General features: G+C 50.1%; 1 protein-coding gene across 2 annotated transcripts; it reads right to left on the minus strand.

Moving 5' to 3' along the window:
* Nucleotides 1-603: 603 nt before the first annotated feature.
* Nucleotides 604-24,260, minus strand: CXCR3 (C-X-C motif chemokine receptor 3). 2 transcript variants are annotated; one of them, XM_029930140.1, is made up of 3 exons: nucleotides 24,183-24,260; nucleotides 3,117-3,205; nucleotides 604-2,182 (listed from the first exon to the last, which is right to left on the minus strand). In XM_029930140.1, the coding sequence occupies exon 3, from the start codon at nucleotides 2,180-2,182 to the stop codon at nucleotides 1,088-1,090; it is 1,095 nt and encodes a 364-aa protein (XP_029786000.1). In that variant the 5' UTR covers nucleotides 3,117-3,205; nucleotides 24,183-24,260; the 3' UTR covers nucleotides 604-1,087. The 2 variants fall into 2 exon arrangements, with proteins under 2 accessions (XP_029786000.1, XP_029786001.1); XM_029930141.1 differs by lacking the exons at nucleotides 3,117-3,205; nucleotides 24,183-24,260 and adding an exon at nucleotides 2,758-3,102.

The raw sequence follows: 24,260 nt of genomic DNA on the forward strand, positions 1-24,260 counted from the left end.
TTAATTAGGGGGAACTGATGATACCCTTCTGGGGCGCCCTGGTCATTTCCTCCACTCATGTCCACCTCCACTGTCCCCCACCTGTGCCTCCAGGTGGCTCGTGTGCAAATGACTGTCTGCAAGTCCTCCAACCTTGGTCCTTTTCGTCCAGGACCATGTCACTATGTGAGAAAGAGCCTGTATCACCTCTGCCCTGTATAATGGCTCCAGTCATCTGGCTGGACTCTGATACCATCACTTGATCCCAAGCCAACTTTGAGTCTTTATTTCTAACCCTTCTCTTACCCAAACCCTTAACTCTAGCCAGTTGGGACCACTTGTACTAGGAAGCACTGCGGTTTTGCTGCCATGTCCGAAGGCCCTTCCCCCAAATTATGCCTAAGTGGTGTTTGGCCGTCCAGTGAACTGTTAACCTGCACCCATGTGCCTGACTGCTTCCCTGTGAGTGATAGGAGTACCCAGGAGGGCAGGGAGGGGGCTCGATGTAGGCATTAACGCAAGAAACGTTGGTTGGCATAGATCTGGGACCAGGCAAGAACAGGAAACGCACACCCAGAGCCTACCTAGGTAGGGCTGGATATAAATGATGCACGGCCAACACACTCTGGTCCTGATCTCATTTATTGAAAAGTTTTAAGCAGAATTTTAGATCTAAAAAAATTAAACGAGCAAATACAGAGGCCTTGGGGAGCACAGCTGTGGTCGCTGCTGAGTTGGAGGCCTGAGTCAAGGCCCTATAAGGGACAGCTTCTGCTATGCTGCTGGCTTCCTGCTCCCTGAACATGGGGAAGACCAAGGTCTAGTTACTGAATAAGAAGGACAGTGGGGTCCTGGCAGCCAAGGCCATAAGGGCACCAGGGCGGCCACCTCTGAAGTGGCAGCAGGGCTTGGCGGCTAAGGAGCGGCAGCGGTGTAGCCCCCAGAGCCAGGGGGGTGCCTCCCTGGGAGACCAGGCGGTGAGGGGCCACCAGGGAATCCCTGGAGCATGCGTGGGGAGTGAGGTGAGGGAGAGAGGGAGGGAAGTGCCTGGAATGTGGGGGTGGTCAGGCTGTGTGGCGAAAGGAGAGCCCCTCCCCCTCATCCAGTCTCACAAGCCTGAGTAGGAGGCCTCTGTGGTCTCAGACCAGGACGAGTCCCGGCGGAAAGATGACAGCTGCCGCTGTTGCCCTCTCAGGTCGGGACAGCCCAGGCGTGTAAGTAACATCCACATACTCTCTCGGAATTTGACCCCCACGAAGGCATAGAGCAGTGGGTTGAGGCAGCAGTGCATGTAACCCAGGCCTGACGTGATCGACTTGGCCACGTCCACACGGCTCTCTCGGCCACAGCTGCGGGGCAAGGCCTCCAAGTCCATAAGGGTGTCCACCAGCACCACCAGGTGGTAGGGGGTCCAGCAGAGGGCGAAGGCCACCACCACCACCACGACTAGCCGCATGGCCCGCAGCCGCCGCTGGCCCCTAGAGACCAGCAGCACGGCCAGGATGCGGGCATAGCAGTAGGCCATGACCATCAAGGGCAGCAGGAAACCGGCCACCAACTGCAGCACCCGCAGAGCCGTGCGGCCCACCTGCGGGAAGTCGTACTGACACTGGGTGGCGTTGAGGCGCTCGTCGCGGCCGGCCGACAGGAAGATGAAGTCCGGGATGGCAAAGAACAGACAGAGCCCCCAGACAACCACACAAGTGAGGGTCACGCGGGCCCCAGGCCCCCGGCGATACAGCTGGGTGGCATGCACGATGCTCAGGTAGCGGTCAAAACTGATGCAGGCCAGCAGAAGGGCCCCTGCGTAGAAGTTGATGTTGAAGAGGGCACCCGCCACTTTGCAGAGGCCTGATCCGAAGACCCACTGGACAGCCGCGTCCACCGCCCAGAGGGGCAGGGTCAGCACCAGCAGCGCGTCGGCCACAGCCAGGTGGAGCAGGAAGGTGTCGGTGCTGCTCAGGGCCGCCCGCTGGCTCAGCAGCACGGCCGCCACCGCGCCGTTGCCCAGCAGCCCCAACACGAAGAGGAGGCCGTACAGGGCGGGCAGGAAGGTGCGGTCAAAGTTCAAGCTGAAGTCCTGGGGGCAAGGCGGGGAGGCACAGCAGGAGTCACTCTCGTTTTCTCCGTAGTCATAGGAAGAGCTGCAGTTTTCCAGTAAGAAGGCAAGCTCAGAGGCTTCGAACACCTGGCGCTCACTCATCTGTGGAGGGACGGAAGAAGGCATTTCGCATTTCGACTCGCTCTTCTGTCAGGCAGGCCCTGCTTCCTGCCTTTCCTCCAAGCCCTTGCCTAGTGGACTCTGTGCCCAGCCCAGGTGCTGGAGTGGCGACTTCCCAAGTCAAATGCGGCTTCTCTGTCGCCCGGTTGGCCATCCCCTTAGCCCGGGGGTTGTGGGCCAGAGGAAGGGCTTCCCACCCCTGTGCCAGGAGCCCTCCCTGGCCCCTCTCCTCGCCCTTCCTTCGTGGCTTGGCTGGCTCTTCTGTTTCCCTGCCACGCCTAGTTCTGCTACCTGCCTCCCCAGGCACCTCCTTGCAGTCCCCTCTCCGGGTCATTCACTGGCCCCCCACTTCCCTCCTTAGCCCTTGTCTAAGAGTCCCAACTTCCTGCCTCCCATGGAGCCCCTCCACAGATCACCGAAGTCCTACCCTCAGCCCTGTCACATGCTTTCTGTTCCTGTCCTTCCCTTCCTCTACAGGGATGCCACTTGCCACCCCCGGCCCCCTCCCCACCAAGCTCGGGTAGAAATATTCCAGATCCCATCACCCTGTGTGTTACCCCAGAGCTGCCAGCACTCTCGGTGCCAGTTCAGTCCCTCATGGAAGCATAAGTTCCAAGTCAGAGCTGAAGGGGGCCTTGCAGGCCAGCAGCGGTAAGCCTCTACCTCTCGCATTTTGCAGATGAGGCCCCGAAGCCAGACAGGGGAAGGGTCGCGCCTGTGGTCAAGGCTGTGGCAGAGGCGGGTTCCCAATTCCCCGTCCAGGGGCTCCTGCTATGACAAGCCCTGCGTCGACTACCTAGTCACCCAGCCCTCTGGTGGCCCTGGCTCATGGGCCAGGCCTGCCTTTCCGTTCCCTTAGTATCCCGGGCCCTCCTCTTCGAGCTCCCGCGCCAGCTGGCTGGACAGCAGCACTTACCTCAAGGACCACTGCCGGGCCGATGCCCTGCCTTGGGCGCTGCGTGCTGCCTGCCCCTCTGCTTTGGTGATTGTGGTCGGGAACTTGTGCTACACAGAGGAAGTGAGGGTTTCACATGATTGTCGGCGGCAGCCTCTTCCATGGGGTTGTCTATGCCAGAGCTCCCTAGAACTGAGGCCGCAGGAATGCCTGTTCTGGCCTGCTCCTCTGGGGCGGTGCTCCGGCGGAGCTGGGGGGAACTGGCCATAAGCCTGGGGCCTAGGGAAGGGCAGGTCCTTTGAGGGGGGGGTACCTAAAGGAGAAGCAGAGCATCTGGGAGGTGGAGGGCAGCCCTGCTGCCAGGGACAAGAACTTCTTCTGTGCTGGTGGAACCATGCTCACCTGTCCTGGCCTGGAATGGATCTTTGCATAATTGTACATTGCTACGATAAATGTCTGAAGTCTGTGAAAGAGATTAACCTTTTTAAAAACTAAAATATTTATTTAAAACATTTGTTTCTGAGAGAGAGAGAGAGAGAGAGAGAGAGAGAGAGAGAGAGAGAGAGAACCCTAGTGGGGGACGGGCAGAGAGAGAGAGGGGGGAACAGAGGATCTGAAGCAGGTTCTGCAATAACAGCAAAGAGCCCGATGTAGGGCTCGAACTCATGAGCCGTGAGATCGTGACCTGAGCCGAAGTTGGATGCTTCACTGACTGAGCCACCCAGGAGCCCCTATAAGTAAAACGTTTAAAAAATTTTTTAATGTTTATTTATTTTTGACAGAGAGAGACAGAGTATGAGCAGGGGAGGGGCAGAGAGCGAAGGAGACACAGAATCTGAGCAGGCTCCAGACTCCCAGCTGTCAGCGCGGAGCCCAACGTGGGGCTCAAACCCACGGACCGTGAGATCATAACCTGAGCCAAAGTCGGATGCTCAACCGATGGAGTCACCTAGGTGCCCCAAACTAAAATATTTTGAAGAAAGCCTTCACAGTACATCACGTCCTCCACTATTGCCCCTCCTGATACTCAACAGGTGATGAGGAAAGGGAACTACTAGTAATGAACTTGGTATGTGCTAGACAGTGCTTTAGGTGCTTTCTCTGACACTACCTCATTCAAACCACACAAATCTCTTGCGAGGTGGGGGTGGGAGGTGATCCCCATGGTTAATCCAGAAAGGTGAAAGGTCTTCAGCAGACATAGTAAGTGAGGGTGGCTGCTGGGATTGAACTCACGGCTGTCTGACTCTCTTTTGACTGCTCATCCCACTGCCTTCCATTTTTTTAAGTGGATAAACCACGTAAGTTATGATAAACTATAATATATTCATGCAGTTAAATTAAAAGCCTATGAACTCAGCTATATATTTTTACATGGCTGGAGTTAGAAAATCGAACGACCACGTGGTAGAAGACGCAAGTTACAGAACATCATGTGGAATTTGACACCACTTATGTAAATTCTAAAAACCACACACACAAAGCAAGACCATATTGTTTTGGATACAGCTATTTGTTCTAGAAGTTTAAAACAGGGACTGGAGGGGCACCTGGCTGTCTCAGTCAGTGGAGCGTGTGACTCTTGATCTTGGGGTCATAAGTTTAAGCCCCCTGTTGGGTGGAGAGATTACTTAAAATAAATAAAATCTTTTTTAAATGTTCATTTATTTACTTTTGAGAAAGAGACAGAGCACAAGCAGACAAGGGGCAGACAGAGAGAGAGGGAGACAGGGAATCCCAAGCAGGCCCCACGCTGCCAGCACAGAGCCCAGCGTGGGGCTCAAATCCATGAGTTGTGAGATCATGACCTGAGCCAAAACCAAGAGTCGGATGCTCCATTAACTGCACCACCCAGGCGCTCCCACCCCAAAATAAAGTCTTAACAAAAAGTAAAAATTAAAAAGAAAAACAAAATTAGGGATTGGAGACACTGCAAATTCACGAGAGCAGTTCTGAGAGGAAGGAGAAGAGGGCTGGGGAAGAGTATGTGGGCCCACTCACTTTCAAGGAAAAGGTGTAAACAGCATTTGTAGAGCAAATCAGGCCCTTTATGGCTGTGTGCTACAGAGGCTCTCTCCTCTCCCAGCCCTCGGCCCTCTGCCTTCTTCTCCCCTCCCCATTGCCCTGTTCTCCTTATCAGCAGCGAAGGGCAACCGCTGACTTTCCTCTACTACGTGGTCTCTTCTCTCCCTCTCTCCCACCCACAGGAGAAGGAGAGGCACAGAGACAGAGTTGGAAAGAGGCAGAACCAGTCCTTTGGGGTCTGGTTCTCCGTCAGAGTGTTTCAGCAGGGCCTCCAGGCTCAGGCCTGGGATTCGCTACAAACTTCTCAACCAGACACACACTGGTGAAGCAGCTGGCACCTTCTCCACCTTCTGTGCGCAGGAGATGCTCTAAACAGCTGGTCAAACTGCAGGGTCTGGGCCGGAGGAACTGAGGGCCTGCACAATGTCGCGAGCAGTGCAAGTGGTGGGGACTGGCTACTCCAGGAGCCTCTGCAGTTAGGATGGGTAGGAGTTGACCGGGTGAGGAGGAAAGGGAGCTGAGATGACGGTTTCTGGCCATTGGTCTGGAAGAGTTTCCATCCCTGGGCTTCTGCACGTCAGAGAAGTGAGGATAATAATAAAAAAAAATCTCTGTTCAATTTGGCATTTTTGATGTTTATTTATTTTGAGAGAGAGAGAGAGAGAGCACACAAACAGGGGAGGAACAGAGAGAGGGGGAGAGAGAGAGAATCCCAAGCAGGCTCTATGCTGTCAGCATGAAGCTCCACGTGAGGCTCGAACTCACGAACCGTGAAATCATGGCCTGAGCCAAAATCAAGAGTCAGACATTTAGCCACTGAGCTACCCAGGTGCCCCTTCTGTGTGTTCAATTTCAAGGAGGGTCTTGTATTCTGTAATTATGTCCTCTTCATCCCCTTTTGGTATTAAATGGATCTTTATGAAATGATGATGAATATAAGCTGATAGATTTGGAAGGATCTTGTGCCGGCCAAAGTGGACAATCGGTGTGTGGGGCCTCCAAAGAGAAGCTCGAGCGTCACTGGTCCGTGTGGACTGTCAAAGTCTAGGGGTCCCTGGTCCCCTCCCGTGCCCTAGTCCCCATTGGTCACATGGGGACATTTCTCCCCAGCTTCCGAGGCTACTGGAAAGGAGAAATGAGAGAAGGTCAGGCAGGAGGTTTGAAAAGGCACAGGGAGCTTTCCCGAGCTGGGCCATATCCTCATAGGCCAACCTGGGTTGTGGGGCCGACCACTGTCACTACTCCCACCTGGCCCAGATGTGGGGGGAAGAACAACTGAACTTGTCTGGCTCCAGCTCTGACCCCCCCGCCCCTAATTCGAGCTGTGTGACCTTGGAGAGATGACATTCCTGTCTGAGTCGGTGTCTTGGACAGGGTCGTTATAAGATGAACTGAGATAACGAAGGTTGAAAGCACGTAGTAGGTGGATGCAGAGTGAGAGGGATATTCGGTACAAGCATAGTGACTAGGGGACTATCCTGTCAGGTGAGCCCTGGGATAGAATGTGCCTGCCTTTTGGGGGCATGTAACCGTGGTCTTGGCCTCCAGAAAGGCTGCCCCTTGCCTAATCCTCTGGCTTCCATGCTGCGTAATCTCAGGCAAATTACTTCACTCCTCTGCCTCAGTTTCTTCATCTGAAGAGTAGGGAGAAATTTAGGACACACGGGATGAGGTTGCTATGTGGACTGTGGACAATACGTGTAGGTGCTGGGTTCGGGGTAGGTGCCCGGTGAGCAGCAGCTTCTTCCTCATTTTGGTTACTTTCTAGATCAGCCCTTCTGGGGCCTCAGAACGGCAGGTCTGTGGCGGCCCAGCTATCTTTCTTAGCTCAGATGCCTTGGAGGGGACTTTGTCGTGGTGCCGAGGCAGACCCTTGTCTGACCCTCTTCTCCGGGTCCCAAGCAGCCCCCAGACCAGGTCAGAAGCAGGCCTAGCCCTTGGGGAGACCCACCTAGCCAGGGCCCTGCCCTCAGAGATCTGGTACATGTGCCCCCCTGCTTCTGTCCTCCTGAGCAACCGGTTGGGGAAGCTTGAGGAGGAAGTTAGTCAGAGTGAAGCTGCTCCGGGCCCCACCTGTGGTCAAGGTGTGAAATGTGCACCTGTCTCTTCTCTGCCACCCATCCCCCTGTTTTTTTCTTTTTTTTCACACCTCTGAGCTGTGGTTTGGGGAGATGGGAGGCGAAGAAGTCTGAGCCCCAGGCCCAGTCCCTCACAGGAAGGAGGGCCTCTATACAGCTCTCTGTTGGGCTGACCAGGGAAGGGGGCCATTTCCTCCCCTTTCTTCTCAGCATCTGCTGCCTCAAAGCCTCTTTTGTAGATCCTCGGCGTGTCCCCTGGGGACCCTGTTCCAAAAGCCCCTGGCCGTCAGGGGAATAGGCCCAGGGAGGCCCGAGCCTCCTGTGGGGTTCAGCCAGTGGCCTAGGTTGTGAGAGGGCCTTCATTACACGAGATTAACCAGAATCCTAGCCCCAGGAAGGGGTCTGGGTCCGTCCCAGACAGTGCTGGGACTTTGGGATTCCTTCTGCTGACCCTTCTCCCCAGAGGAGAGAGCTTAAGTCATAATGAGACCCAGGCACGGGGGACCGCCCCGCTCTCTGCCCCTCTTCCTCAGCTGCTTTCTGCAGCTCTAAGCCCTACGGGGAGGCAAGGCCATTCTAAGTGCTGAGGCCACAGAGTAGAGACTGTAGACAGTCCAGGCCCCTGCGGGTGATTTTCCAAGTGGCAGGGCACTCATTCTTTTTGGGACCAGGGCAGGAGGACATCGCCACCATCTGCCAAGGCAATTCAGGTAGTGGGAACAGCAGGTGCCAAGGCAAGGACATAAGGAAGAGACTGTCAGGCCAGGGGCAGTCAGTCTGGCTGCAAAAGTAGTTACGTGTGAGAAAGGGGGTTAGAGGGGGCTGGAGAGTAGTAGTTCAGGACCCAAGCACAGTGATCTAAAAATAGCTTCCATTTTGCAAGCCTTTACTTTCATACACACGATCTCTTCAAAAATGTTTTAATGTTTGTTTTTGAAGGAAAGAGAGACAGAGTATGAACAGGGGAAGAGCAGAGAGAGAGAGGCACACAGAATCCGAAGCAGGCTCTAGACTCCAAGCTGTCAGCACAGAGCCTGACACGGGGCTCCAACCCAGGTGGAGATCGTGACCTGATCTTAACCAACGGAGTCACCCAGGCGCCCCTAAAAGCAGTTCTTCTAAGAGCCACACCTTACTCACCACACGGTCCCCACCAGGTGTCTTGTGTGAGGGCAGGTGGTTCTCCCAGTGGCGCTTGTGACCCCGAGTGAGCTTTGGGTAAAGCTCACCACATCCGATTCTTCGCGCCTTGCTCCTCCTCACTGACCAGGGAGAAGAAACACCAGAACCTCCAGGATGAGAGACCTGGGTGACCAGACTAAAATCTGCTAAGTCCATGATACCTTTTGCAACGGCCCCCAGGAGAGTCTGTGTTGCTCTCAGACGTCTCCATCCCATCTACAGACCAGCCCTGGAAGGCCTGGCTTAAAAAATTCCCCATGTGTGGGGTCGGCCTGCATCTGTTTCCATCCCGCCCTGTACCTGGGCCTCCACCTCAGCTCAGGACTGTCCACACTCTCCAGAGGGACAGGTGGCAACATTGCTAATGCACACACATCCAACTATGGAAGCTTGACCTTGGTAGATTCTTGAGTCCCGGTTGCTCCCACAGTGAACACTTGGGGGTACGTCCTTCTGCACTGGAGAGCTGGGCTACCCCTTGGAAGAAAGTCATCAGTAGGCTCAACGTCTGGTCATCGCATTCCCTTGGGTTGCCCCACGGAAGAAGGTCAAACAGGATAATAAGAACAGCATGCAGGGACCCCTGGGTAGCTCAGTGGTTTAAGCGTCCCACTTCGTGGGACGTTATGTTCTCATGTCTGTGAGTTTGAGCCCCACGTCAGGCTCTATGCGGACAGCTCAGAGACTGGATCCTGCCTCAGATTCTGTGTCTCCCTCTCTCTCTGCCCCTCTCCTGCTCACGCTGTCTCTCTCTCCTTCAAAAATAAACATTGGAAAAGAACCTGGGTGGCTCAGTTGCTTAAACCAAAATAAATAAACATTGGAACAGAACAGCTGACATTTATTGGTTACTTAACTATGTGCCGGGCACTATTCTAAGAGCTGTATTGGGATGAATTTCTCTGATGGCCATAACGATGTAGTAACTATGGCATTATTAGTCCTATCATCTCCACTTTACAGATGACAGAAACACAATGTTTAAGGAACATGCTCAAAGCCACACGGCCAGCAAGTGGCAGAGGACTCATGCTCTTACCCATTACACTATAATCTATAATACCTTTTCAGGTTAGAGGGACAGAGATTGAGGGTGGTGTTCAAAGAGGACTATTTGGCTTTATCTGTAATGTTTTACACAGAGACTGTATTCATGTATTAGCTGAATGATTAAAAAGCCATCCAGAAGATCCTCTCTTTCTCTCTCTCTGTTCCTCCCCAATTTGTGATCTCTCTTTCTCTCTCTCAAAATAAATAAATGAACTTAAAAAAAAGAGGAGGGGCGGGGCACCTGGGTGTCTCCGTCGGTTCAGCATCCGACTTCAGCTCAGGTCATGATCTCATGATTTGTGTGTTCAAGCCCCGCATCAGGCTCTGTGCTGACAGCTCAGAGCCTGGAGCCTACTTCGGATTCTGTGTCTCCCTCTTTCTCTGACCCTCCCCTGCTTGCGGTCTCTCTGTTTCTCAAAAATAAATAAATGTTAAACATTTTTTTAAGAAAGAGGAGGAGGCGCCTGGGTGGCTCAGTCGGTTACGAGTCTGACTCTTGATGATTTCAGCTCAGCTCATGATCTCATGGTTCCTGAGTACAAGCCCCGCATCGGGCTCTGAGCTGACAATGCAGAGCCCCCTTGGGATTCTCTCTTTCCCTCTTTCCCTGCCCCTCCCCCATTTGCATTCACTCACTCTCTCTCTCTCTTTCTCTCAAAATAAACAAATACACTTAAAAAAATTTCTTAAGCCATCCAAAAGGAAAATAAAAGTAAGTTAAAAAACGAGAACATTTGGTGGAATTTCAATATGGCCCGGAGATGAGATTTTTTAAAAAACCCTTATGTCCTTACTTTTTTGCTAATTTTGACAACATAAAAAACGTCTTTGTTTGTAGGAAAGACACATTGAGATATTCAAGGCTGGAGGGCTGTCACATCGGCAACTTACTTATGTATGACTTGGATAACAAATACACCAAGCAAGAGAAGATGCACCAAGAATAAAGCAAACGTGGCAACATGCAAATAATTGGTGATATGGGTGTAAGGGAGTCCATTGTACTATTCTTGCAACTTTTTCTGTACGCCGGATATTGTATCAAAATAAGTGTTACTGAAAGAACCTCTCTCACGCAGGACAGGTTTGGCATCACATGCTATTCCCAGGACCAGCCTAGAAGCCTTGTTCGAAGGAAGGGGTGGGGTGGGGCAAGGCTGTTTGTGAACAAAGGCTCCCTGGCTGTGGCCTCTGGCTTCATCCCCAGAAGCACCAACCCCTCCCACAGTTTGGTCCCTACTTCTTCTCCCAGCCACGCTCACTTTACTTCCGAATCCTGGGCTTCTTCCCTTTTCCCTCTAGCTACCTCCAACGCCTCAGCCTTGAGTTCCTCTCAACTTCCCTTGGGGCCTTTTGTGCCAGGAAGGAAAGAGCTATCTGCTCTCCAGGTGGAACGCATCGGCAGCCCGAGGGCTCCTTCTCCAAGCCACTCAGGGCCCCTCAAAGTATGTAGGCTTTGCCTGGAGCTCTCAGGGTGACCCCATCCTGGGTCAGACTGCTTGAAGAGAAAGGATCGCGGCGTGTGTCCTTCAGAGGGTGTCCCCAGAGGAAAGCCTAGAGTTCTTTTTTCTAAGTAGAAGTAGTCCTGCCAAACTGGGTGTGGGCGGCACCTGGGTCACTCAGTTGGTTAAGAGTCCGACTTTGGCTCAGGTTATGACCTTGCCGTTCGTGAGTTTGAGCTCCATATTGGGCTCTGTGCTGACAGCTCATAGCCTGGAGCCTGCTTTGGATTCCGTGTCTCTCTCTCTCTCTCTCTGCCCTTCCCTGCTCACGCTTTCTCCCCCTGTCTCAAAAATAAATAAATAAGCTTAAAACAAAAACCCCAAACTAGGTGAGGCCACTGCCAGGAAGGCTTCTCTCCCTGAGGAACAGGCAGTCTGGGCTGGAGCTCTTGGCTGCTGTTGGGCTCCCAGGAATAGGAAAAGCCGCACCCTAGAAACGATGGCACCCACCCCAAAGGTAATCCACCGAGCAAACACTGCTGACTCGTGTCCCTCCCTGGGTCCTCACCTTGGAATGTCCCCAGGTGTGCTTTATGCTGCCCTCCTGGGACCTTGCAAAAGGCCTCTTGGTGGTGGGCCTGATCCAGTCTGAACCCTACCTGCCTGGACTAAGCTTGGGACTTCTGGGAAATTCCTCAACTAGCCAAACAAATTTCCTGAAATCCCAACAGGGTGTGGTGTTGAAATGCCCAAGATTTTAATATCACCCCCAAACCAGAAACCGCCAGGGAGACCAAGGCACGCATGCAAAGGCAAAGGGCTTTATTACGGGTTTGAACTCGGACTCACAGACTTTTCCAGCGCAGTGGATCCATGCTGTGAGCCCCGAACAAGGGCTGAGTAGGGTTTTTATGGGGTTTGGGAAGGGGGAGTTACAAGAAATTGTGACATCCAATCATTATTGTATAAGAGCATTGGCAGTAGCTCTAACCATACACATTGTCCAGGGTGTTCGTTACTTTTGGCGGGACCCAATTACAACATTTAGGGTATCTTTGAAATTAACCAATTACAGAGCGAGTTCAGGGTCTTATTTGGTGACTATCGGGTTAACTTTAACATTAGGTAACAGGGTCCTATCTAAAGTTCCCATCTGCAGGCTTCACCCTTAGGAATGTGGGGAGAGGTAGCTGGCCTTTCCTGATTGGATACCGCAGTGGTCTGCTTTTGCCGGGTAATGGTATAACCGCCTAATGGTTCCGGAGAGACTGACCTTAGGCCTTCTAGCTTAGAGGGGAAACAAAGCCTGTCATGGCATCTGTTTGGTTCAGACTCATATTCTTACAGTGTTGGCCTTGGGGGCTTTGTCTACAGGTCCTGTGTGGGGCTGCCGTGGTCTAGGCCCTGCCTCCTATTAGTGTTGAGCCCATATCTCTCCAACCAGGCACTGAGTCATGCACAGAGGCATAGGCGTCGGTGCCCGATGGTCAGAGCTGAGCTGGCCCCACGTGGGTCGGTGTGGCCGTGCGTGTGAAGCATGTGGGCTGCGGAATACACCGGCTCGGATCCCTGGCTCTGCCAGTCCTTGGCCTGTATGAGTCTGCCCAGGTTATTTATGTCACTTCTCTGTGCTCTGGCTTCTGCTCTGAATGCGAAGAGGCAGCCTGCTGTACATGTAAAGGGGCTTAGAACAATGCCTGGCACGTGGTTAGTGCCATGTATGAGCTGTTAGCTACTTTCCTCCTGGTGGCTGCTGAGGTGCTCCTGGGACCGGGCACACCCATGGGGGCAGCTTCATTTGCATTGAGGTGCCTCACACCCCAGCCTGGAAGGCTGAAGCTTTGACCCTGCCTTAGTTGCAGAATTGGTCAGAGTGCTGATGTCTTTGATTGTGGGGGCGTGGGTGCCCGTTTGAATGCAGCGCCCAAGTCTTTCTGGGTAGTGGGGCAGGAGATCCCTCCCAGATGAAGAGCCTGGCTGGGGGGCGGGGGCTGTGTACTCTGAGCTGTGGGTGCAGAATGCACCAGTCTAGAAGTTCCTCGTTGCTTCTGGGGGGAGGGACTTTAAAGGAGCTTGAGGGGACATCAGACTATCTCTGTGATACCTAAAGTTTCCCACTCACAGAATACCACATTAAGTCCTGAGTTAGCCAAAATATTTGTCGATGATGAGACAGATGGGCAGGAGTGACAACAGTATTAACTGGTAATGCTTAGGTAGCACTAACTGTGTGCCAGATGCTAATTGAAGCACCTTTATGCATACATATGTTCATAACAAGTCTTTGACATAGGTTCTATTTATATTCTTTTTTTTTTTTAAGTAGGCTTCATGCCCAGTGTGGAGCCCAATGTGGGGCTTGAACCTGTGATTCTGAGATCGAGCTTGGGATGCTTAACCGACTGAGCTACCCAGGCACCCCTATTTATATTCCAATTTTTTAAAAAAGACTGGGTGGCTCAGCTGGTTGGGCAGCTGGGCACTGATTTCGTCTCAGGTCATTATCTCAGAGTTCCCGAGTTTGAGCCCAGGAACTGGGTTTTGAGCCCATTCAGCTCTGCGCTCAGAGCAGGGAGCCTGCATCGGATTCTCTGTCTGCCTCTGTCTCTACCCCATCCCCCCACTCGGCGGGATCTCTGTCTCTCTCAAAAATAAATAAATGTTAAAAATTTTTTTTCAGGGGTGTCCGGGTGGCTCAGTCGGTTAAGCGTCTGACTTCAGCTCAGGTCATGATCTCTTGGTCAGTGAGTTTGAGCCCCACGTTGGGCTCTGTGCTGACAGCTCAGAGCCTGGAGCCTGCTTCAGATTCTGTGTATCCCTCTCTTTCTGCCCCTCCCGTTTGCATTCTGTCTGTCTGTCTCTCAAAAATAAACATAAAAAAAAATTAAAAGCAATTTTTTTTGAAATGAGAAAACAGACTCAAATAAGTAAGTTGCCCATGGCTCAACAACTAATATGTGACAGGGGTTGGATTTGAAACCAAGCAGTCTGGCTTCAAAGTCCACACTTGTAAGCACTCTCCTACACCACCTCAGGTTTGAAGAGGCCATCATGTGAATTTAAGAAAAACAGGAGAGCCTGAAGCTCACCCCTGGCAGGGCCTGGCGTTGGAGTGTGCTGCTTCTTATCCAAATCCCCAGCCACGGTTCCAGAGTGGCTGAATCAGAGCCGGGACTGGGGTAGAAACCAAGGCAGCACTCAGGACAAGGGCGCACCTCCGGCATTCCACAGTTGGGTGCCAGAACAAAAGATGAAGGACCAGAGTCTGGAACAGGGGGGCTGTTACTATGGAAATCAACAGAGTGGTAAAGCTCAAAGCTGAGCCTGTCTGGGTCTAAAAAAAAAAAAAAACCCCAGCAAACGATATTTTTAAAAATTCTAGATTTTTTTGGGAGGATGGCTTAGCACAAACCCTCTGTGGAATTCAGATGGATTTTTAGCATATTTGCTAGTGAATGGAGGTCTTTCACATAACTACCCAGAATATCTATATATTACTGTAGCTTATAGTATAGCTGGAGGAGCACTTGCATATGAGGAGGCCCAGCATGGGATGGCGAAGAGGAGGGGGAGTGAGGTGGAAGAGGGGAGAAAGTCTGGGGGCAGGTGGGCCCAGGGAAACGAGGTGGAGGGAGAGTATTAGCTGAACTTAGGGTGGCAGGGGGGCATGGCAGGGAGAGAAGGCGGTTCAGAGCCAGAATCCACAGCACTGACTGACTGCTCCCAGCCCAGTCTGCCTCTGGTGAGTCTTCGGTCCACCTTCACCATGAGGATGGCATTTGCAGTGGTGCCTCAGCTTGTCCTCTGCCCTCTTGTCAGGTCTGGGAAGTCTGGCATCATAAGATCTGTTTTGTGGTGTCTGGGTGGCTCAGTTGGTTAAGCGTCTGACCCTTGGCTTTGGCTCAGATCATGGTCTCATGGTTCTGTGCATGTCAGGTTCTGTGCTGGCAGCATGGAGCCTGCTTAGAATTCTCTCTCTCCCTCTCTCACTGCCCCTCCTGTGCACGCGCGCATGCGTGCCCGCGCACACGCACACACCTTAAGATAAAAGAGATCTGTTTAATTTCTTTGAGTTCCAGCTTGCTGACACGGAGTCTTTACTTTCTCACATAACACCCCTTCTCGTCACTGCTATTACTATCCCAAAACATGAGTCATCTGCCTGACATGCTTTGACAAACAGCAGCCCCGAGAATGAAGGTTGTTCCATGATCTGGCGTCAATGTCCTGCCCAACCTGATTCTTCACCATGCTTTGGACATCCTATATCCTAGCCAAACAGAGCCACGTGGTGTTGCAGGCATACCCCAAATTTCCAATGCTTAGCTCATGTCTGTCTGACTTCTACCCTCTATCCAGGATCTAGAAGTGCAGCCCAGAGGCACAAAGCCATAAAAACTCCTTTTATCTGGGGTGCCTGGGTGGCTCAGTCTATTAAACATCTGACCCTTGATCTTGACTCTGGTAACTCCAATTCGAGAGTTTGAGCCCTGTGTCAGGCTACTCCCTGTCAGTGCAGAGCCTGCTTGGGATTCTCTCTCTCCCTCTCTCTCTGACTCTCCTCTGCTCTTTCTCTCTCAAAATAAATAAATAAACTTAAATAAAACCCCCAGAAACTCCCTTTTTCTGGATCCCCTGGTTCTGCCCTGAGGGCCCCAGGGGATGGGTCGGGACAGAAAGGAGAGGTGAGAAGACCCAGGGAGGAAGCAAGAAGTTTCTGTACCCTATGTCTACCTCCTAAACACCGAAATAGACTGACGTAATTTCTGCAGGGCAGTTGCTGACTAGAAGTGCCCTTTGCCGATCTGATCTCCAGCCTTCTGGCCCTCGGCACCGTTTGTTACACTGGTACAGAAAGGCCCAGGCCGGCTCTGAGGACCTCAGTGGGAGTCCAACAGAAGCTATGTACCATGGTAGTAGTAAATAGACTTTAAATGTAGTCAGTGGTGTCCGTGGGCCTGGGTTTGAATCCCATATAAGCACCTCTTTTATTTGATTTATTTTTTTATTTTGAGAGAGAGAGCAACTGAGACTGAGAGAGAGAGAGAGAGAGAGAGAGAGAGAGAGAGAGAGAGAGGTAATCTTAAGGAGGCTCCATGCTGTCAGCATGGAGCCCAGTGTGGGACTCGAACTCATGAACTGCCAGATCATGACCTGAGCTGAAGTTGGACGCTTAACCGACTGAGCCACTCAGGTGCCCCTGGTTTTTGCTTTTTAAATCACTACATCTTTAATGGCTTGAAGAATTTCTGATATATGTGTCAGTAGGTGCTCATAAACACTTACTGAATGAGTTTATAAATGAATGCACGATAGGTTCTGAAAAGGTAGATACGTGATGTGTATGTGCGTGGCTATCACTCTCTTGTGCATCAAGGTCCTGCACACCCAGCCTGCAATGCTGTGACTTTTAGTCACAGCTGCTGGCTAGCGCGAGGCCGAGCACGAGGCGCGTTTTGTGGGGAGTACTCGTCCAGGGCCTGTTTGGGAAAAAATGCCCGTTAGCGCAGGAAATGTTTTGTGAAGTTCAGCTATAACCACAAGAGTGATCAAACTTATCTGGCCACCGTCTCAACTTCCTCGGGCCACCGTAAGGAGTGACCAAACACCGAGGGGCTTAAAATAACAGTAATTTTCGCTCCCACATTCTGAAGGCCTGAAGTCTGTCGAGCTGTCGGCAGGGCCGCGCTCCCTCCAGAGGCCCTAGGGGAGAATTCATTCTTTGCCTTTCCTGTCTTCTGGTGGCTGCTGGTCATCATGCCTTGGCTTGTGACCATATCACTCCAATCTCTGCCTCCATCTTTGCGTGGCCCCCTCTTCTGTGTGTCCAATCTTCCTGCGTCTCTCTCTTGTAACAATGCTTGTGATGGCATTTGGTGCCAGTCCGATAATCTAGGATGGTCTCCTCATCTCCAGATTTTTCACTTAATTACTCTGTAGAGACTCCATTTCCAAATGAGCAAACAAGATAACATTCACAGGTTCCAGGGTTTAGGACCGGATGAAATTTTGGGAGTCATTATCAGCCAACCACAGTCACTAACTCCCCTATTTTCTGCAACTCCCTCGCTATCGCGAGAGTAGATTTTGAGAAATGGTGACTTGAGCAAAATGGGCTTTTAGAAAGAATGGGGGTGGAGATGGGAGTAGGGTACAGGAAAAAAGGACTTCTTGAAAATGTAAAAAAATACTATGATTGTCAAGCCCTCCTCAGCGTGGGAAGGATGGGGCTGGATATTGACGAAGGTCTCCTGCTGATTCTTTTTGCATGTCAAGGACTGGGACCCACTGTGCACAAAGACATGGAGTGGTAATTACGCCTGCTGCAGAATAATGACTGCACTGTGCTCCTCATTTAATTAGCCCAAGGAGGGTGTCTGGGTGTGGGTGGTTTTCCAGGGCTCTCGAGGTAATTGTAATGCACAGCAGGCATGGAAAACCACTAGACAATAGTGTTGAGGTGATGTGAATTGCAAAATAACAGCTGTTAATGAATATTATATTTAAGAGTAGTCACAAAGTTCACGATGTTGACATCAATTATTAACCCTCTTGACCTTCTTAGTGGGAGAATTAGAATAAGGAATGTGAGAGTGCCAGGGAACACTAGCTGTTTGGGGGAAGTGGAAGATGCTGGCTGAAATGGGGAGATGCCCAGCAAGTGTGAGGTGTTCAGAGAAAGCAGAAACCATCGCTGGGGGGGCGGTTGTTAAGTGTCTGGCTTCAGTTCAGGTTATGATCTCACGGTCCGTGGGTTCGAGCTCTGCCTCGGGCTCTGTGCTGACAGCTCAGAGCCTGGAGCCTGCTTCAGATTCTGTGTCTCCCTCTCTCCTTGCCCTTTCCCCACTCTCAGTCTGTCTGTCCCTTTCTCAAGAATAAATAAACATTAAAAAAAGAAAAGAAAAGCAACAATCCCTGGGGCCACAGATGTTCAAGAGCCTCAGCCCCCAGATAGAGACCACAGGGCCAAGGCTGGGGGGCGGTGGGACATAGGGAAGCAGCAGACAGCTGCCAGGACTTCCAGGAAGAAAGAGGAAGTGTTGTGTATGTAATTTAAAAAAGGGGGGGGGCACCTAGTGGCTTAGTCAGTTGACCTCAACTGGTTGAACATCGGACTTTGGCTCAGGTCATGATCTCACGGGTTTATGAGTCTGAGCCCCATATCGGCTCTCTGCTGTCAGTGCAGGGCCTGCTTCCGATCCTCTATGCCTTTCTCTCTGCCCCTCCATTGCTCAAGTGGGTGTGCTCTCTCTCCCTCTCTCAAAAAATAAATAAATAAATAAATAAAAACTAAAAAAAATGTGAGGGTCAAGGCAACAGATATGAGGCCTCACCAAGGATACACTAACCCTTTTTAAAGTAGGGGTCACCAGAAAGGAATACTCTTTTCTTTCTCGATGAGGTCTTCTCCAGGGCTTTCCTATCTACCCCTTCCCTAACCTCGAGGTAAGCCAGGCAGGATATTGTTATTTTTTCTCATTAAAAAACTTACATAACACTTAAATATTCAACCATCTCTGGGGAAAAAGAATCACAGATACCATTTTATGACAGACAATGTATTCTTCACATAAAGAATATCACATTACCCTCAAAATCTCAAATGGTTTCAGTATGCTGAAAGGTTAAAAGGAGATGATAGTTTTGAAGTTAATGTTATGTAAACTTTCACATTCTGGGATATTTGGAATACTTTGAAATACAAGAAGGATGCACGAATTACTACATGTGATGTCTCTCAGCCTTCTCAGCCCACAATTATGGGATGGAGTAAGAATTGTATGTCAGTGTGGAATCAGACTCTGTTTTGAGTCATTGAATTTAGATGCTTATTAATTTTTTTAAATGTTTATTTACTTTGAAAGAGAAAGCGAGTGAGTGAGTGAGCAAGCGAGAGTACAAGAGCAAGCACGAGAGGGGCAGAGAGAGAGAGGGAGAGAGACAATCCCAAGCAGGCTCCATGCTGTCAGACCAGAGCCCAACGCTGTGAAGTCATGGCTTGAGCTGAAATCAAGAGTCAGACGCTTAACCAACTGAGCCACCCGGGTGCTCCTAGATGCTTATTATTTTAATGTGAGTACTTTCACTTTAGTAGCTGGCATGTGATTTTTTAAAATGTGGCAAAATACACATAACTTAAAGTTGACCATCTTAACCGTTTTATTTTATTTTTTAAAAATTTATTTAATGTTTATTTTTGAGAGAGAGACACACAGAGAGTGAGCGGGGGATGGTCAGTGAGAGAGGGAGACACAAAATCAGAAGCAGGCTCCAGGCTCTGAACTAGCTGTTAGCACAGAGGCTGACGCGGGGCTTGAACCCACAAACCATGAGATCATGACCTGAGCTGAAGTCGGCCGCTTAACCGACTGAGTCACCCAGGCGCCCTCTTAATCATTTTAAAAAGTACACTTCAGGGCCGCCTGGGTGGCTCAGTCGGTTGAGCATCTGGCTTTGGCTCAGGTCACGATCTTGAGGTTAGTGGGTTCAAGCCCCGCATTGGGCTCTATGCAGACGGCTAGCTCAGAGCCTGCAGCCTGTCTTCAGATTCTGTGTCTCCCTCTCTCTCTGATGCTCCCCTGATCATGCTGTCTCTCTCTCTCTAAAATAAATAAAAACGGTAAAAAAAAAATTAAAAAAAAAAAGAAAGAAAATGAGATGAGGGGCGCCTGTATGGCTCAGTCAGCTAAGCGTCCCACTTCGACTCAGGTCATGATCTAACGGTTCATGAGTTCAAGCCCCGCATCAGGCTCGGTGCTGACAGCTCAGAGCCTGGAGCCTGTCTTCGGATTCTGTGTCTCCCCCTCTCTCTGACCCTCCCCTGCTCAAGCTGTCTCTCTCTCTCAAAAATAAATAAAACATTAAAAAAAAGAGTATACTTCAGTGGCATTAAGTATATTCACAATTTTGCACAACCATCACCACCATCATCTTTACAATTCTTTTCATCTTCCTCAACTTAGACTCTGCACTCATTAAACACAAATTCCCACTTCCCTCTCCTCTCAGCCCCTGGCAACCACCATTCGATTTTTCTGCCTCTATGAATTTGACTCCTCTAGATACCTTATATAAATACAACCATTGGTTCTTTTGTGACTAGTTTGTTTCACTTAGCATAGTGTCTTTAAGGCTCATTCGTGTTGTAGCATGTGATAGGATTTCCTTCCTTTTTTTAAACGCTTATTTATTTTGAGACTGAGAGAAAGAGCGTGTGTGCATGTGGGGGAGGGGCAGAGACAGAGGAAGAGGGAGAATCTCAAGCAGGCTCCGCGCTGTCAGCCCAGAACCCGTCACAGGGCTCAATCTCATGACCTGAGCTGAAATCAAGAGCCACCCGGGTACCAGGATTTCCTTCCTTTTTAAGACTGAATAATAATCCCTTGCATAAATAGATCACATTTTATTTATCCACTGGTCCATCAATGGACACTTGAGTTGTTTCTATCTTTTGATGGCTATTGTGAATAGTGCTGCTATGAACAAGGACTATTTCTTAGGAGAGTAAAGTGAGGTTCAGAATGATCACACGTCAAATAAATGGCAGGGCCAGGATTCAAATGCTGGCCTGATACAAAGCCTATTCAATTGGCCTGGCTAGGGGGACTCCAAAGAAAGAGTGGCCCTGCTCTCTACCTTTCCACATGCGACAGCCCTAGCTATCCTTCATGCTGGCCATTTATACCCCCTGGGAGATTGGAAAGAGCCCACTTAGTAAGACTCTCACGGCAAAACCCTTCTCTTCATCTCGCATGAGCCCCAGGGGCCAGATGGCTGGGTTTCTCTGTATGGGTGACATTTTGGCTTTTTCCAATCAAAAGGAAGATGTTGGGCTCTCCTTTCCTAGTCTGTGTCCTGCGTCTTAAGACTTCCCAATACCTTGGTCTCTGACAGGGCACATTTATTCTTTTTTTTTTTACAAATTATTTTTTTATTTTTTAAAGCAGGCTCCATGCCTAGTGTGGAGACCCACGTGGGGTTTGAAAGCACGACCCTGAGATCAACACCTGAGGTAAGATCAAGAATTGGACATTTAACCAACTGAGCCACCCAGGTGCCCCACCAATATGGGACATCTATTCTTTGTTTCTTTGTTTATAAGAAAGAGAGAGGAGAGAGAGAGAGAGAGAGAGAGAGAGAGGGAGGGAGAGAGGGAGGGCGGGCCGAGAGAGGGAGAGACAGAGAATCCGAAGCAGGCTCCAGGCTCTGACCTGTCAGCACAGAGCCCAAACTCGGGGCTCAAACTCATGCACCATGAGATGATGACCTGAGCTGATGTCAGACACTTAACCAGCTGAGCCATCCAGGCACCCCTGGGAAATTTATTCTTGAACAAGCATCACCACTACAGCCCCCAGAAGGTGCTGGAAGGAGAAAGGGACTGGCAAGTTCCTGCCTGGAATTTTCGGTGCAGGCAGTCTCTGAGAAGCAAGTTTCTTACAAGCTGTATAGTCCTCACTTCCATCTGCTTCCCTCTGCTGCTACCTGATGAACAGAAAGCACAACTTTGCATGACGCTTTTGAAAACTCCCTTGTATCTATGTGTGTGGGAAAGCCCCCTGAGGGTGACCTTATCTTTCTTGCCTGCCTCTAAGGAATGTCAGCCTCTCCCACAAGCACAGAAGGTAGAGGCATCAAACTTCTCTAAGGATTGGCACTAAACCTCCAAGTGGTATTTCGGCCATAAGTCTCTCCATTTCGAGTTTTAGCTGTACCATAACCCAGGTGGCCATCTGACCAGGCATGTGGGAAAGAGCAGAAGCAGAAAACCCACAACTCAGAGCAATTTCAGGTGTCATGGCTGGTGCGGGAGGGAGCAAGGCAGTCAGCTAAAGATGCTTATGTGGGGAGGCAGGCTAAAGCTCGGGCGGATGGTCATTCTGGCTCACTCTGTTGGTTGTCTGCCTGACAGCCATGCCCCTCCCATTCTCTCCTACTACAAAAACCTTTCTCCTACAGCAGAGGCTAGCAATGTCAGGGACTCATTTTCCCAGCCTCCCTTGCAGGTAAGAGTGTAACCATGTATGATGACTGAGTTCTGGACCATGATAAATAAGGGGAAATAGGCTGAAGAACTTCAGGGAAAGGGTCTCCCTGTCTTAAAAAAAGAGAAATAAGTAGTGGAGTGTTTCCCCTTAGCTTCTTATCTTTGGACATGGCTAGAAGCAAGACCTGGTTGTAGATCTAGCACCTGTTAGCGCTGATCTTTGTCAAGACTCAAGTTCTAGATGGCTTGGAGGGCAAGGAAAGGACATGGACTTCTAAAAGCCCATGTGGCCAGGATCAGACGTGGGCCATCTGCTCTAACCTCATCATCTACCATCTACGCAAGGGAATAAACATGACATCAGGCATGCCCAGTGCTACCTTTGAGCCCTGGGATGGAAACAGTTACGTTGGAAACAATGACGGGAAATTCAAAAGCATTATTTTTCCTTGTCAGAGTGTATTCATTCCTTATTGTTCCTGTAACAAATGATGAGAAACTCAGTGGCTTAAAACAACAGAAATATATCTTACACTTAAAAAATTTTTTTTAATGATTATTTTTGAAAGAGAGAGCGATTGAGAGTGAATAGGGGAGGGGCAGAGAAACGGAGACACAGAATCTGAAACAGGCTTCAGGTTCTCAGCTGTCAGCACAGAGCCCAACGTGGGACCCGCAAACCACGATATCATGACCTGAGCCAAAGTCGATGCTTAACTGACTGAGCCAGTCAGTGCCTGTCTTACGCTTTCTTTCTTTTTTTTTTTTTTAAACAGGCTTCACATCCAGTCTGGAGCCCAATGCAGGGTTGGAACTCAGAATCCTGAGATCAAGACGTGAGCTGAGATTAAGAGTCAGACTCTCAACAGACTGAGCCACGCAGGTGCCCCCTTACAATTTTGGAGGTGAAAAATCTGAAATGGGTCCCATCGGGCTAAAATCAAGGTGTTGGCAGGACTACACTCTTTCTGGAGGCTCAAAGGAAGAAACTGTTTCCTGGTCTTTCCCAGCTTCTAGAACCACCCACATTCCTTGGTCCAAGACCCCTTCCTCCACCTTCAAAGCTGGCAAGGACAGGCTGAATACTTTTCAGGATGCCATCTCTCTGGTTCTTTCACTCTGGCTCCCTCTTCCACTTATAAAAATACATGTGAGGGGCACCTAGGTGGCTCAGTCAGTTAAGCATCAGATTTTTGGTTTCAGCTAATGTCATGATCTCGCGATCTATGAATTCAAGCCCCACATCAGGCTCAGTGCTGACAGCTCAGAGCCTGGAGCCTGCTTTGGATTCTGTGTCTCCCTCTCTCTCTGCCTCTCCCCTGTCCTGCTCGCTCTCCCTCTGTCTCTCTCTCAAAAATAAATAAACATCAAAACATTTATCAAAACATTTAAAAAAATCTGTGTGATTATAGTGGCCCACCCACATTATCCAAGAGAATCTCCCCATCTCACAGTCAGCTGATTAGCAAGGTTTCCATCGGCAAACCTTAATTTCCCCTTTGACATGTAATATAACATATTCACAAATTCTGGGGATTGGGACATGGACATCTTATTCTGCCCACCAAACCAACCTAGGAAGGAAAGGGTCTCCATCCTAGGAGCAAAAGTGGATGCCCCATAAATACATGATATGGGGCTATAACCCAATTTAAGTGTTTCAGTTAGATTAGATATGGGAATTTTTATTTTATTTTTAACGTTTATTTATCCTGAGAGACAGGAACAGTGCGAGTGGGGAAGAGACAGAAAGAGAGGGAGACAGAATCCCAAGCAGGCTCTGAGGTGCCAGCACAGAGCCCAACATGGGGCTTGAACTCACAAAACCGCGGGAAATCATGGCCTGAGCTGAAACCAAGAGTCAGACGCTTAACCGAATGAACACTCCAGGCGTTCCTCAAATTAATTTTTAAATCATAAGCTCCAATATCACTTTACTCTGATATTCTCAATTTTCATAAGCCTACCCAGCAGCTCATCAGCTCATATCTCTAGGCACTATAGGCTCAAGGCTATATTTTTCCTTCTTGTATTTTTTCCTTTCTCCCCATGCCCCACCAAAGTGAAGCCAGCTCTGTACTTCACTACCTCACTGCTTCAGTACATCAGGGGAGGTATTTCGTCTGGTAGGGGAGAAGAGAGAGTACTGTGGGTTCCTGGCCCTCCTTCTTAGCAGTGCTCTGAGTAGCTGGTAATTTCCCAAAGCGTGGCAGCCTCCCCAGTCCCCCACCCCTGTCCCGGTTCACCCTGAAACATAAGGGCTCCCAGCTGTCTGGCAGGTTTCCTCAGTTTCTCACAGAAGAAAGGCTTAGTGACAACTTACAGACTGCAGATAATTGATGACCACATGGCACTCTGTTAGATGTCTGGCACCGTGGAAGTTTCCAAGACCTTCTCTTGA

The sequence above is a fragment of the Suricata suricatta genome, chromosome X, assembly GCF_006229205.1.
Source record: "Suricata suricatta isolate VVHF042 chromosome X, meerkat_22Aug2017_6uvM2_HiC, whole genome shotgun sequence".
Lineage (NCBI taxonomy): Eukaryota > Metazoa > Chordata > Mammalia > Carnivora > Herpestidae > Suricata > Suricata suricatta.

Coding starts and splice junctions, on each gene's coding strand:
- CXCR3 (XM_029930140.1), bottom strand. CDS start 2,182: ATGAGTGAGCGCCAGGTGTTCGAAGCCTCTGAGCTTGCCTTCTTACTG.